This window comes from Sebastes umbrosus, chromosome 4, assembly GCF_015220745.1.
Source record: "Sebastes umbrosus isolate fSebUmb1 chromosome 4, fSebUmb1.pri, whole genome shotgun sequence".
Lineage (NCBI taxonomy): Eukaryota > Metazoa > Chordata > Actinopteri > Perciformes > Sebastidae > Sebastes > Sebastes umbrosus.
Window position 1 is genome coordinate 34,678,143 of NC_051272.1, and position 14,206 is coordinate 34,692,348.

Sequence of the window (14,206 nt, forward strand, 5' to 3'; positions counted from 1 at the left end):
TAAAAATAAAATGATCACATGAAATCTACTCGTCCCAGTTCTACGACACAAACACATCATGTTATTTGCTGAAAGAGATCAAATCTTGTGTTTTCTCTCATCTGGATCTCTACATCTTCTTCATGTACTTTCAAATGACAGATTCTCTCCTATAAAGAACTAACTGGAATTATCTGTAACTGACAAGAAAACACCTCCGTTATACAAATCCCAATAAATCACGTCGACCTCACCACCCTCCCTGAACATCACAGAGAATCTCAGTTTAACAGATTTTGATATCAGCAGTTTTAGCATCACCAGCTGATCCAATATTGAACCACGGGAAGAGTTTCTCAGTGAAAGTGTCTCTGTGAGTGGAGATGTAGTCATGTCTTCAAGGTCGTAGAAGGACACCTCCCCCCTGTCATAGTCCAGCTGGACTCTGATCCTCTGGAGACTCTTCTTCACTCTGACTGTCTTACCAACAACATCAGTGTATTTTCCACAGTGATGAAATAAACACCAGATTCCATATTTTGGTGAAGCTCCTGCCTCTCCCTTCCTCTCAGCTGACTCTTTAGCCAAACCTACAAGCCAGTTAGGATGGTCTCCCACCTCCACCTCCCAGCTGTGTTTCCCTGAGCTGAAGCCCTCAGAGCCCAGAACATTGGCATAATTAGTGAATCTCTCTGGATTGTCAGGAAGCTGCTGGTTTGTGTCTCCACGTCTCACACTGGTCAGATCATCAGACAGATAGAGCCTCGAGGCTGCAGTGTTTGGGTCCAGAATGACAGGACTGAAGTGGACCTTGTCCTTCATCTTCTCCCAGACTCTGAAGGACAGGTTGCCCAGGTGTTTGGCCACATCTATCAGCGCTCCTGAGACCAGCTGTGGATCTGACAGTGAGCACTGGACTCTGGCTCTGGTCTGAGTGGCTTTATAACTGCTGAGGAAGGGCACGTTGTGTTTCTGCAGGTCTTCTTCAACAGCAGAGATACTGTCTGACAGAGAGGAGATGTGCTCCTGAATCATCTTCATCTCTCTGCTGATAGTCTTCCCCTTCTGCTCCTTTCCTCCCTCAGAGCTGCCAGTCTGGACTCCTCTTCCTCTTTCAGGAACTGGCGGAGCTTGTTGAACTCTGCTCTGATCTGCCTCTCTGTGGACAACAGCTGCTTCTTGGAGTGTTTTACTATTTCATCATATGTTTTCTCTACTTTTTGTGTTTGTCCCTCTTGTCCTGTAGAGACTCTAAGTCAGATTTCAGCTGGTCCTTCAGGTCACTGACTGCTTGTTCTACAGGAACCACCTTGTGACTCTGGTGGAGAGAAAACTCACAGACAGGACACACAGCTCTCTCTTCATCCTCACAGAACAGTTTAGGCTCTTCTGGATGTTTATCACACACCACCTCCTCTTTCTTCTCTTCTTTTTCTGTCTCAGATGATCCAGCTTTCTGTCTCCCAGCAAACGAGTCAGCCAGTCCTTCAGTGCAAAGTTCACTGACATATGATCTTTAGATGATTTTCTTTTACAAATGGGACATTTTTGTTTCCAGCTTGTTCCCAGAATTTCTTCAGGCATCTTGAACAGAAGCTGTGGCTGCAGCTCAGAGACACAGGATCTCTGAAAGTCTCTGAACACACGTGGCAGTTCAGGAAACGTTCAAGAAGAGCAATTTTCTCAGCCATTTCCTCTGATTTGTGAATCGTCCGATTAACAGCAAGACTCACCAAATCTGTTCCCTTTGAATTACAGGTTACAATCCTTCTGATCTGTGTTTATAGTAGAGATCCTTCACCCTGTAATGGCGTCTCAGCAATGTTGAAATCAGCTTTAAGTTTCAGTTTCCATTCTTTTAAGTAAATAACTGACATTTAATTTTTTAACCAGCAGATGGTGCTATTTGATTAATTAACATATTTTACTGAAGCTTTCCACATAATGTTCTTAGCATTGTTACCTGTTTAAAAAATATTTATTTTTAAGTGAAATACAAAACTTACATAATAAAATGCGTTGACATTGTAAACAAATGTTTGACTCCAGAAACACCTAGTTAAAACACAAAACATTTAATATTTTATGTTTAACATGTTTTAAGAAATAACCACATGTCAAATCATGTGTTATTCAACCAAAGTGTTAAATCATGAAATCATATTTTTATTAAATAAAAATGTACTCATGCATGGTACGCAGCAAAAATATGAATGAAAAACATAAACATAAAAAAACGTACATAACCATAAATAACTGTCTAAGAATCAGCTCCACCATCAGGCCAGTTTCACCAGTCTCTCACTGGCCTCCCACAGTTTCTTTGCCACACCAGCGTCTCTTGCGAAAGGACGCAGAGTAGCTGGTCGGCAGTCGACGAAGTAACCTCCGCTGTGTTTGGCAGCTTCATCTGACACAGCACAGTAGACGACAGTCTGAGCTCCAATCTCACACGGCACAAAAAACATCCACATGATCACCTGCATCAGCATCCGGAACAGGATGGAGTAGTGGCACGTCCAACCGCTTTGGACAAAACCTGGAGCGACACATGGAAGCAGAGATATTAGGAGAAACATATGTAGTGTGAGGAATATACACACTGTATGTTCAAGGTGGGCGATATGATTCAACTCTTCTAGCTTTGGATTAGTCATTTTATATCTTGATTTACGTATATCTGTCAAAGTTAACACAATAATAACGTATTAACACAAATTTGTTTTAACTCCACTAATTTCTTTAACGCATTAACGCAACTTGTGATTTTTAAGTTGTATGGTATCAGTTTTAAAGCTAGAGTGAAGATACTGTTATATGAAACTATAAAAACACAAGGAATCCATTGGTATCAACCATTTCATACTAGCTTGAGGAGGAGGAGGTCTTTTCTTGTGGACATGTGTATGTATGCGTGCATGAAACTGTAAGTTGGCTGGTTAAATGGTTGTATGGTTATGTCTCAAACATTGCAGTTATTGCTAAACATAAAGTGAATCCAGCTCACAGTTAGCACTATTTAAAGCTAGCACTGGAGACCTCAAGGCAGCACAAGGCATGGTACATTCCTCAGTCTGTGTGGTCGTGTTACTTTGCTACTATACTCTTAAATACTGGACCAATTTGTGTTATAAATATTCAGCACTTTTGCACCAGATTGTGATTGTTGCATCAGTGTTTTACCATTCTCGCATATGTATCCTGCACCATGTATATTTATTCATCACTCCAGTGGTGCATTTACTCAATAACTGTACTTAAGTACAAACTTGTTCTTGTTGTACTTGTTCTTTACTTGAGTACTTCCATTTCATGCAACTTTATACTTCTAGTCCACTACATCTCAGAGAGAAATATTGCACTATTTCCTCCACTACATTTGTCTGACAGCTTTAGTTACTTTTCAGATTACATTTTGTCTTCCTGAAACCATGTACTGTCTCCAGATGTGTTGGTTTTGAATGTTTGTAATAAACTGAAGGATGAAGTGTTCCTTTATGGGTTGAGACATTCTCCTACAGTTCTTCTTAAGCTAAATAGACTATTTAAAAAGCCTCTAGGATCAGCTGGTAAATGCATCGTCACAACGCTGAAAACTGGGCTGTTTTTCTGACACCATGAAAAGTTGACTTTTTAGGACAGCGACGCTACAAACAAACATATGATGATCTTATAGAATATGATGCATTGCTGTAGATTAAACTACCCACCAGTATATAAAGGAGTTAAAATCAACACAGTCTTAAACATCTACAGCAGTAAAATGCAGCATACACATTAATGTACAGGAATATTAACAGAAACATCAGATATAATAGTAAAACACTGACGGGAACATTTTACTGCACAATGAGTACTTTTACTTGAAATGCATTTTGCTGATACATACTTTTACCTAAGTACGGTTCTGAATGCAGGACTTTAACTTGTAGTGGAGTATTTTCACAGTGTTGTATTACTTTTACTTAAGTAAAGGATCTGAATACTTCTTCCACCACTGCTCCACTCTACTCATTCTACAGTATGTTGATGTGGAGAGAAAACCTTACAGCTTTAATATTCCTTATTACATATATTGATTATTATTTTTAGTGTATTTACAGATAACATTACACATGTTCTGCTGAAAGTGGATTTAAGTCCTGGAGAGTTTTGTTGGAAAAGACTGTGGATAGTCATTTGTTTCTTCATCATAGTCAGTCACCTGCACCTTCTAACAGAGGACAGGAATATCTAACTGCAGCTCACCAGTGTTGGTGCACACAGTGTCCCTCACCACCTGTATGTACTTCTACATGTCACTAAACAGCTGAGTGGAGTTTTTCTTTTGGTTAACACCAACAGAAAATGAAAGAATGAGAAAAGCACAGAAGGAAGAATGTAAAAGAAACATGGAAATAACGATAAAGTATTTTATTTATTAGCAATCTGTATCCACAACATCTGAATTTAAATGAAGATGCTACAGTAACACAAATAACAGGCAGCCTCTTTAGTGCTGAATAATTCTATTTGTGTATCTGATTTCTGAGATAATTACATGAACAATTACAAAACTGTTTAGGAAACAATAATATCCATGTACAAAATGTGACAAAGTGGAAATAAAATGATCAAAATCCTCGCCAGCCTGTAAAAGAAAAGTGTACTTTGTCTCTACCTTGTGGAACTAAACAGAATGAAAATTATACCCATAAATCAACACTATCAACTGTATTATTTGGTATGTTGACTCTGAAAATATTTGTTCAAAATGATATAAATGAATAGAATGTAATTCTGCATCATCACTGCTAAACTGATTTGTTTGCACATAAAACAAGTGAAGGAACTGAAGCGTTTATCTATGAAAGTCACCAGTTACTATGAAACACAATGAAGCAATTGTGAAATGTAAAAATAAACAAGGTAAAATTAAGCTTTTTGTGATTATGTCATTTAAAATTATAGCTTTTTTTAGTGTAAACTTAAGGTTGTATGTCCTTGGAAAATAAAATAAAAAAATCTGTAGATAAACGTAAAAATATAATTATGACAGTAAATCTACTCGTCCCAGTTCTTGCAGCATATTTACATCACAAACACCATTTTGGTGAGAATGCTTCACACAACTTATTCTGCCTCCATTTATGCTTTAGTTTCTCATTCTGTGCTTTGGAAATATATTTTACAACAACCAAGGAATGTGTTCCATCATGTAATTTGCTTAAAGAGATCAAATCTGATTTTTTCTTTAATCTGGATCTCTATATTTTCTTCATGTACTTTAAAATTACACGATTCTCTCCCATAAAGAGCTAACTGACAAGAAAAAACCTCTGTTGTAAAAATCCTAATAAATCACTTCGACCTCACCACCCTCCCTGAACATCACAGAGAAATCTCAGTTTGACAGATTTTGATATCAGCAGTTTTAGCATCACGAGCTGGTCCAATTCCAAAATATGGGAAGAGTTTCTCAGTGAAAGTGTCTCTGTGAGTGTAGATGTGAGTCATGTCTTCAGGGTCGTAGAAGGACACCTCCCCCCTGTCATAGTCCAGCTGGACTCTGATCCTCTGGAGACTCTTCTTCACTCCGACTGTCTCACCAGCTCCATTCATGTATTTTCCACTGCAATGAGCTAAACACCAGATTCCATCTTCTGGTGAATGAATTCGCTCTCCCTTCCTGTCAGCTGACTCTTTATTCAAACCTACAAGCCAGTGAGGATGGTCTCCCACCTCCACCTCCCAGCTGTGTTTCCCTGAGCTGAAGCCCTCAGAGCCCAGAACAATGTTATAGTTAGTGTTTCTCTCTGGATTGTCAGGAAGCTGCTGGTCTGTGTCTCCACATCTCACACTGGTCAGATCATCAGACAGATAGAGAATGGGGTCTGCAGTGTTTGGGTCCAGAATGACAGGACTGAAGTGTACCTTGACCTTCAACTTCTCCCAGACTCTGAAGGACAGGTTGCCCAGGTGTTTGGCCACATCTATCAGCGCTCCTGAGACCAGCTGTGGATCTGACAGTGAGCACTGGACTCTGGCTCTGGTCTGAGTGGCTTTATAACTGCTGAGGAAGGGCACGTTGTGTTTCTGCAGGTCTTCTTCAGCAGCAGAGATACTGTCTGACAGAGAGGAGATGTGCTCCTGAATCATCTTCATCTCTCTGCTGACAGTCTTCCCATTCTCCTCCTCTTCCTCCCTCAGAGCTGCCAGTCTGGACTCCTCTTCCTCTTTCAGGAACTGGTGGAGCTTGTTGAACTCTGCTCTGATCTGCCTCTCTGTGGACAACAGCTGCTTCTTGGAGTGTAGAATCACTTCATTGTATTTTTCCTCCACTTCTTCATATTGTCCCTCTTGTCCTGTAGAGACTTAAGTCAGATTTCAGCTGGTCCTTCAGGTCACTGACTGCTTGTTCTACAGGAACCACCTTGTGACTCTGGTGGAGAGAAAACTCACAGACAGGACACACAGCTCTCTCTTCATCCTCACAGAACAGTTAGCTCTTCTTGATGTTTACTACACACCACCTCCACCTTCTTCTCTTCTTTTTCTGTCTCAGATGATCCAGCTTTGTGTCTCTCAGCAAACGAGTCAGACAGTTCCTTCAGTGCAAAGTTCACAATGGGAATATCTTTAGATGATTTTCTTTTACAAATGGGACAGTTTTTGTTTCCAGCTTGTTCCCAGATTTTCTTCAGGCAGCTTGAACAGAATCTGTGGTTGCAGCTCAGAGACACAGGATCTCTGAAAGTCTCTGAACACTCATGGCAGTTCAGGAAACTTTCAAAAAGAGCGATTCTCTCAGCCATTTGTCTGGTATCTAAATTGTCTTTCAAAAGCGAGACTCACCGAGTTACTGTCCCGTCTCTTGATTGCTTCAAATAATCCAAACGTGTGTTTTCCAGCAGAGATCTCACACCCTGTGATGGCGTCTCAGCTCTGCTCAACAATGTCAGAATCTACTTTCATCTTCACTCACCTCTGTCACAGGGTAGGAGGAAATGCTGCCATGTCATTATGTCACCAGCAGATGGTGTCAGGATGTTTTCAGAGGTACATTTTTCTCTCTTCATTCACTACAGTACAAATTCATTGTCTGTAGGCAAACAGGAGCATGTCTAAACATTTTTTTTGTTTCCTATCGACTTAATAAAGAATTTGACTTCTACAGCTCATAAAAACACCATAAACTAGAAACAAGGAGAGGTTTTTTCTTTCGTCCTCCAGTGAGGACTGAACATTTGATAAGGCCGACTGATACTAAACCAGTTTAACAACATTTTTAATTTTTCAGCCAACAGGAACAAGAGAAAACATGTTCTGCTAACACGTCAGTGAGACTCTTTTATTACATCCAGTATGATTAAATGTTTGGCATTCAATTAAAATACAGGTACATGGTTAGTTTTTAATTCAACCAGTTCAAGTACATTTACTAAAATATTATACAACAAGTCAGAGGCAAATATTGTACTTTTAACCTCTCTAAATTGACCTTATACCATGTATAAAATACAATTAACAAATAAATTATGATGTATTATTATAGGTAACAATAAGATAAGACTTTATTGAGCCCCGGTGAAATTCACAAGCTACCCAGCAGTATATAAAGCAATTAAAATGAGCTTCATGTTAACCAGCTGCAACATTAAAGTGATGAACACATAATGCATCAATAATTATAATCCAATAACATGCATCATTCTCAAAATGAACCATTTAGGGGAATGAATACTTCTACTTTTGGTACTTTAGGTCTATTTTGATGTTAATACTTTTGTACTTTTACTAATGTACAACTTTTAACAATATCTCTACACTGTGATGTTGCTACTTTTACTCAAGTAAGAGATGTGGATACTTCTTTTACCACTGACTATGTTATAGTATGTCGCTTTATAGAGTGTGGCAGTATTTTAACACGCTGATTAGGTATTTTCTATGGTGTAACGTTACTGTCTGTGTTTTTTAATGTATTTGAGTTACATAATTGCTATTAAAAATGTTAAATACTAAAAAAGTTAACAGTCCCATGTGAGAAAGCTGTATAAATATATTGTATTATATGTTCTGTATGGAATTTAAGAGAGGGACGGTTTCTGTTTGTGTCATTTATTTTATTTACATTAATATAAACCCACTATACGACCATTGTGTCAATGTATTGTGTAGAGTATAAATTTAAAAAAATGGAACCATACTGTAATGTCAAAGCAACAGAGGATTTACTACTAGACATGTGCTGTTTGTCCAAAAGAGATGACCCTTTCTACTCTGTGTCCTTTGTCATGAATGCAGATGTGGAATAAACCAGCTGTTACCACAAGCCTGACAAGCTCCGGGTGATTCATTTGGAAAGGAGACATCTCACAGAGGTCACAGAGGTCATCATCCACAGTGTTGAGCTGACTACTGACAGGTCAGTGGGTCTTTTCTCTGTGGACATGTGTATGTATGCGTGCATGAAACTGCAAGTTGGCTGGTTAAATGGTTGTATGGTTATGTCCCAAACATTGCAGTTATTGCTAAACATAAAGTGAATCCAGCTCACAGTTAGCACTATTTAAAGCTAGCACTGGAGACCTCAAGGCAGCACAAGGCATGGTACATTCCTCAGTCTGTGTGGTCGTGTTACTTTGCTACTATACTCTTAAATACTGGATCAATTTGTGTTATAAATATTCAGCATTTGTTGGTCATATTTATTTGTCCAAGGTTGCCTTTTGCACCAGATTGTGGTTGTTGCATCAGTGTTTTACCATTTTAACATATTTATCCTGCACCATGTTCATTTATTCACTTCTCCAGTGGTGGAATGTAACTAATGAATTTCCTTGGAAATTGGAGGCCCCAGGCAGTTGTCTAAAAGTAAAGTCTGCTCCTGGCTGTTTTTTTCTTCGTGAACCAGAGTGTTTATCACTGGTGTTTCTGACTGTTAGTAGTTGGGAAACTTGGGTGTGTGATGCAACTATGTCATGGCAGGTGTACTGCTCAGGACCCAAGGAAGCGCATTGTCGAGTGTGAAGTTGTTTGTATGAGCTGTTCTCGAGAAAGCTGCAAGCAGCAACGCCACAGGCCGAGCATTCAGCCCGTTCTGAACAGACATGTTTTCAACGGGCACTGCACTAGTTGATATAAAACAGAGAAAAGCATTAAATCCTCACATGTGATGAAGATGATCTTGCATGCTTTTCTATGGGGCTCTGTGTTGTCGGTGCAGAATGGCTGCCTTTTGTACGTAGCTCAAAGAAACGAGGAGCGCTTGTTGACCATCAGCACCAAGAGTGACTGTTGCTTCACTTCGCCTGCATGTCACTGTGAGGAACAGTATGGAGGACGAAACAGGACAAAATAAAAAATGAATAAATAAATTACTTGATAAATGAAGAAATATTGATGTCTTAAATACATAACATTTAATAATTAATTAATTAATTAAAAAATAAATTTAAAATAATAATACAAATTAATTTAAAATAAATAAAGAAATGGAAAAGTTGATAAAAAATTAAATTAAAGAGTATATAGGGGAATTAATACAATGATAAATAAATATAGAAGCAAATATCATTTTATGTCACATTTTATCAATTAATCAATGCCTACATCTATTTTTAATATTTTTGGTACATTTAATGGCATACTTATGTATTTATCGAGTCATTTATGTATTCGTTTTTTATCTTGGCAGGTTCGTACCTCCATAACACAGCACTTTGAGTCCAACTGACAGATGAGAGGCAGTTCAGAGAGTGAATGAGCTCCAGCAGGGGGCGCAGTCACACAAAGTAAAGCAACAACACATTCAGATGGAGGCCACATTGATGCTTCTAATGTAGCTGCACAATAAGTTGACTTTAGTGTCTCTAAATCTATCAGACAATGCAGTCAGAGTCAACAGCAGTTTATCATTGTAGAATAAGAAAAACTCCCATTATAATTATTGATCACAGTTATGACCAAAATGATTACAGTTTGACATCATGATGTTGTTACATGATTGTTTTTCCTCAGAGATTTTGAGGAACAAAATCATTCTCTGTTATTCATCTTATATCAGCAACTGTTTCCAGATGCTTTTTACTTTCTTAACTAAATGAAATGCACCGATAGCGCTAATAAACCCTGATTCTGTATGAAAGATCAAAGCTGACATCATGACAGAAAATGATTCATTGTGCAGCTCTACATATAAACTACATTACCGGTCCTTCTCTGGTCTCTTGAGGTCAGTGCGAGCTGTGCTGCCTTCCTGTCAGCTGTTTAGTCAGATGAAGCATCTCTGAGATAAACTGGAGCCACTGTGTTCACTCTGAACCTCTGCCATCTTCTTTCTCCAGCCAGTGACTAAGTTGCACTGACAACACTGAGTTGGCTTCTCTTCGTCTTTCACTCTTTCTCCCATTCCCTCTGTTTCCAACCTTATTCAATCATTTCTCTGCAGTCGGCTCTTTCTAGTTTCCCTTTGTCTCTTTCTGTCACTTTGGGTTTCTTCTCTATAATAATATTAATCCTCTAGTTCTCTGATTCTTCGGATTATTGCTCTGTTCTCTTACATGCTACACGTGTTTCTATAACTTCAAGAAAATGTGTTAAGGTGTTATCAATAAAATGATCATTTAAATAGAAAAGTGAATCAGTTTCTGTGTTGCAGCACAGCTTTGATTTTATATTGATAGAAGAAACTCGGGACAGAAATTAACTCGTTAATGTTTTTTAGGGATGCACCGATCCGACTTTTTCAGTCCCGATACCGAGAGCGATACCTGGGCTTTGGGTATCAGCCGATACCGAGTACCGATCTGATACCAGTGAGTAATCAATAAGCTGTATGCCTCACTGTGTGGAAGTGACTGGGATCATTCTTTTATGTGGAAGGCAACATCAGTCTTGACTTAAACATTGCTTTCATAACTTTGTAAAACAAAATGTGACCAATAAAAACATAGATATACATTTATTTAATTGTTATTTTTATTAAATAATAAATCATACAGTAACTTGGTAAACAATCCTCAAAATTAATAGTAATTACAATTCAAGTGTAAACATTTTTGATGCAGCAACAAATTGGTCAAAATTTAAACAGGAATTAAAATTACAGTATATAATGTATATAGTATATAAACATAAAATTGAATTGAATGGATCAGCCTCATTGTCACCGATATCTGATCCAGTTATTTGAATCAATATCGGCCCGATATCGATCCAGTACCGGTATCGGTGCGTCCCTAATGTTTCTGACCAGAATATTTGCTGACCAGGTAGAAAACATACAAGTTGTTGAATCCAACATGAAGTGAATCCACGGTGTGAAATCCTGCAGTTCATCCAACACAGTCTCATGTGCTGATGGGTTGTTTCACACCTAATGGACAATTAACATAAACACAGAGGAACAAACAGCAGCTCCGCCTTCATAAATGTTCAAGAATTATGAAATAAATGCTGCTATGCAGTCTGAAAGATAAAGATTAATGTAAGAGATCAAGATTAAGGTGACCACTGCTCGCAACCTTTAAAATTCAACATCCACAATGCAATTCAAGGTCAGGGCTTTGCAGTCGACATTTAATATGTATTATTGGAAATGAGAAAATTATTTATGAAGAAAAATTCCAAACATTTGCTCCAATTTGAGAATTTGTTGTTTTTATTTGGCATTTTTCAGTTTTCTGATATTTCAATCAACAGATTCATTGATAATAGAAACAGTCTTTAGTTGCAGCCTTAATCCACACAATCTTAAGGTCAATATTTTGAATTTTATTGCAATTTTGGGCTTCTCTAAATTGGTTTAAACATTGAAGAGTAATATGAATATTATCAAGCAATTTCTGCAGAATTTTCTACAGTCAAAGAAACACAAATAAGGAAGTAAATTGAGTTTGTTTGGATAAAACAGAGATAATATATAAAATATGTCTGACAGTCAGCAGTCACACATGGTAAAGAAATAACAGATGAATTATTATTATCAACATTGGTCCATTCTGCAAAGTAAAACATGATGTTGATTTATAAAGCATTTAGAAATCTGAATGTAATCATATAAATGCATTTTCAGAAAGTTATTTACTGAATTACTTTCACAACCTGGATAATTAAAAGATGAAAAGTAATTCTAAAATGTCAAAAAAAACAAGGTAAGGTGAGGCTTTCTGTGGTTATATGATTTAAAATTAAAGACTATTTGAAAAAAATATGCAAACTGAAGTTTGTTAATACTTGAAAATAAAAATAAATCTGTAGATAAAAGTAAAAATAAAATGATCACATGAAATCTACTCGTCCCAGTTCTACGACACAAACACATCATGTTATTTGCTGAAAGAGATCAAATCTTATTTTTTCTCTCATCTGGATCTCTACATCTTCTTCATGTACTTTCAAATGACAGATTCTCTCCTATAAAGAACTAACTGGAATTATCTGTAACTGACAAGAAAACACCTCCGTTATAAAAATCCCAATAAATCAGTTCGACCTCACCACCCTCCCTGAACATCACAGAGAATCTCAGTTTGACAGATTTTGATATCACAGTTTTAGCATCACCAGCCTTTCCAATACTGAATATGGGAAGAGTTTCTCAGTGAAAGTGTCTCTGTGAGTGCAGATGTGAGTCATGTCTTCAGGGTCGTAGAAGGACACCTCCCCCCTGTCATAGTCCAGCTGGACTCTGATCCTCTGGAGACTCTTCTTCACTCTGACTGTCTCACTAAGACCATTATGTATTTTCCACTGTGATGAGTTAAATACCAGATTCCATATTTTGGTGAACAAATATATTCTCCTTCCTGTCAGCTGACTCTTTAGCCAAACCTACATACCAGACAGGATGGTCTCCCCCTCCACCTCCCAGCTGTGTTTCCCTGAGCTGAAGCCCTCAGAGCCCAGAACATTGACACACTTAGTGTGTCTCTCTGGATTGTCAGGAAGCTGCTGGTTTGTGTCTCCATTTCTCACACTGGTCAGATCATCAGACAGATAGAGCCAGCGGTTTGCAGTGTTTGGGTCCAGAATGACAGGACTGAAGTGGACCTTGTCCTTCATCTTCTCCCAGACTCTGAAGGACAGGTTGCCCAGGTGTTTGGCCACATCTATCAGCGCTCCTGAGACCAGCTGTGGATCTGACAGTGAGCACTGGACTCTGGCTCTGGTCTGAGTGGCTTTATAACTGCTGAGGAAGGGCACGTTGTGTTTCTGCAGGTCTTCTTCAACAGCAGAGATACTGTCTGACAGAGAGGAGATGTGCTCCTGAATCATCTTCATCTCTCTGCTGATAGTCTTCCCCTTCTGCTCCTCTTCCTCCCTCAGAGCTGCCAGTCTGGACTCCTTTCCTTTTCAGGAACTGGTGGAGCTTGTTGAACTCTGCTCTGATCTGCCTCTCTGTGGACAACAGCTGCTTCTTGGAGTGTTTAACCATTTCATCATATGTTTTCTCTACTTGTTTGTGTTTGTCCCTCTTGTCCTGTAGAGACTCTAAGTCAGATTTCAGCTGGTCCTTCAGGTCACTGACTGCTTGTTCTACAGGAACCACCTTGTGACTCTGGTGGAGAGAAAACTCACAGACAGGACACACAGCTCTCTCTTCATCCTTACAGAACCAATATGGGACTTCTGGATGTTTACTACACACACACCTCCTCTTTCTTCTCTTCTTTTTCTGTCTCAGATGATCCAGCTTTCTGTCTCTCAGCAAACGAGTCAGACAGTTCCTTCAGAGCAAAGTTCACTGCTGGTTCATCCGTTGAGGACTTTGTTTTACAAATGGGACAGTTTTTGTTTTCAGCTTGTTCCCAGAATTTCTTCAGGCAGCTTGAACAGAAGCTGTGGCTGCAGCTCAGAGACACAGGATCTCTGAAAGTCTCTGAACACACATGGCAGTTCAGGAAACGTTCAAGAAGAACAACTTTCTCAGCCATTTCCTCGATTAACAGCAAGACTCACCAAATCTTTATCCCTTTGAATTAGAGTTACAATCCTTCTGATCTGTGTTTATAGTGGAGATCCTTCACCCTGTAATGGCGTCTCAGCAATGTTGAAATCAGCTTTAAGTTTCAGTTTCCATTCTTTTAAGTAAATAACTGACATTTAATTTTTTAACCAGCAGATGGTGCTATTTGATTAATTAACATATTTTAAAGAAACTTTCCACATAATGTGCCTTAGCATTGATACCTGTTTAAAAAATATTTATTTTTAAGTGAAAACTAAACATACATAATAAAAT

At 38.4% G+C, this 14,206-nt stretch overlaps 1 protein-coding gene and 1 long non-coding RNA gene across 2 annotated transcripts; both read right to left on the reverse strand.

Moving 5' to 3' along the window:
- Positions 1–250: 250 nt before the first annotated feature.
- Positions 251–1,715, reverse strand: LOC119486079 (zinc-binding protein A33-like). Its single transcript, XM_037765944.1, is given in 6 exon segments — positions 251–366; positions 369–1,052; positions 1,055–1,201; positions 1,204–1,459; positions 1,462–1,526; positions 1,529–1,715. Coding segments are annotated over 6 exon segments (1,395 nt in total). The 5' UTR covers positions 1,671–1,715; the 3' UTR covers positions 251–265.
- Positions 1,716–2,101: 386 nt separating this feature from the next.
- LOC119486085 lies at positions 2,102–6,906 on the reverse strand. The gene is made up of 2 exons (XR_005206450.1): positions 6,814–6,906; positions 2,102–2,518 (listed from the first exon to the last, which is right to left on the reverse strand). It is a non-coding gene; the product is annotated as an uncharacterized LOC119486085 (long non-coding RNA).
- Positions 6,907–14,206: the final 7,300 nt, after the last annotated feature.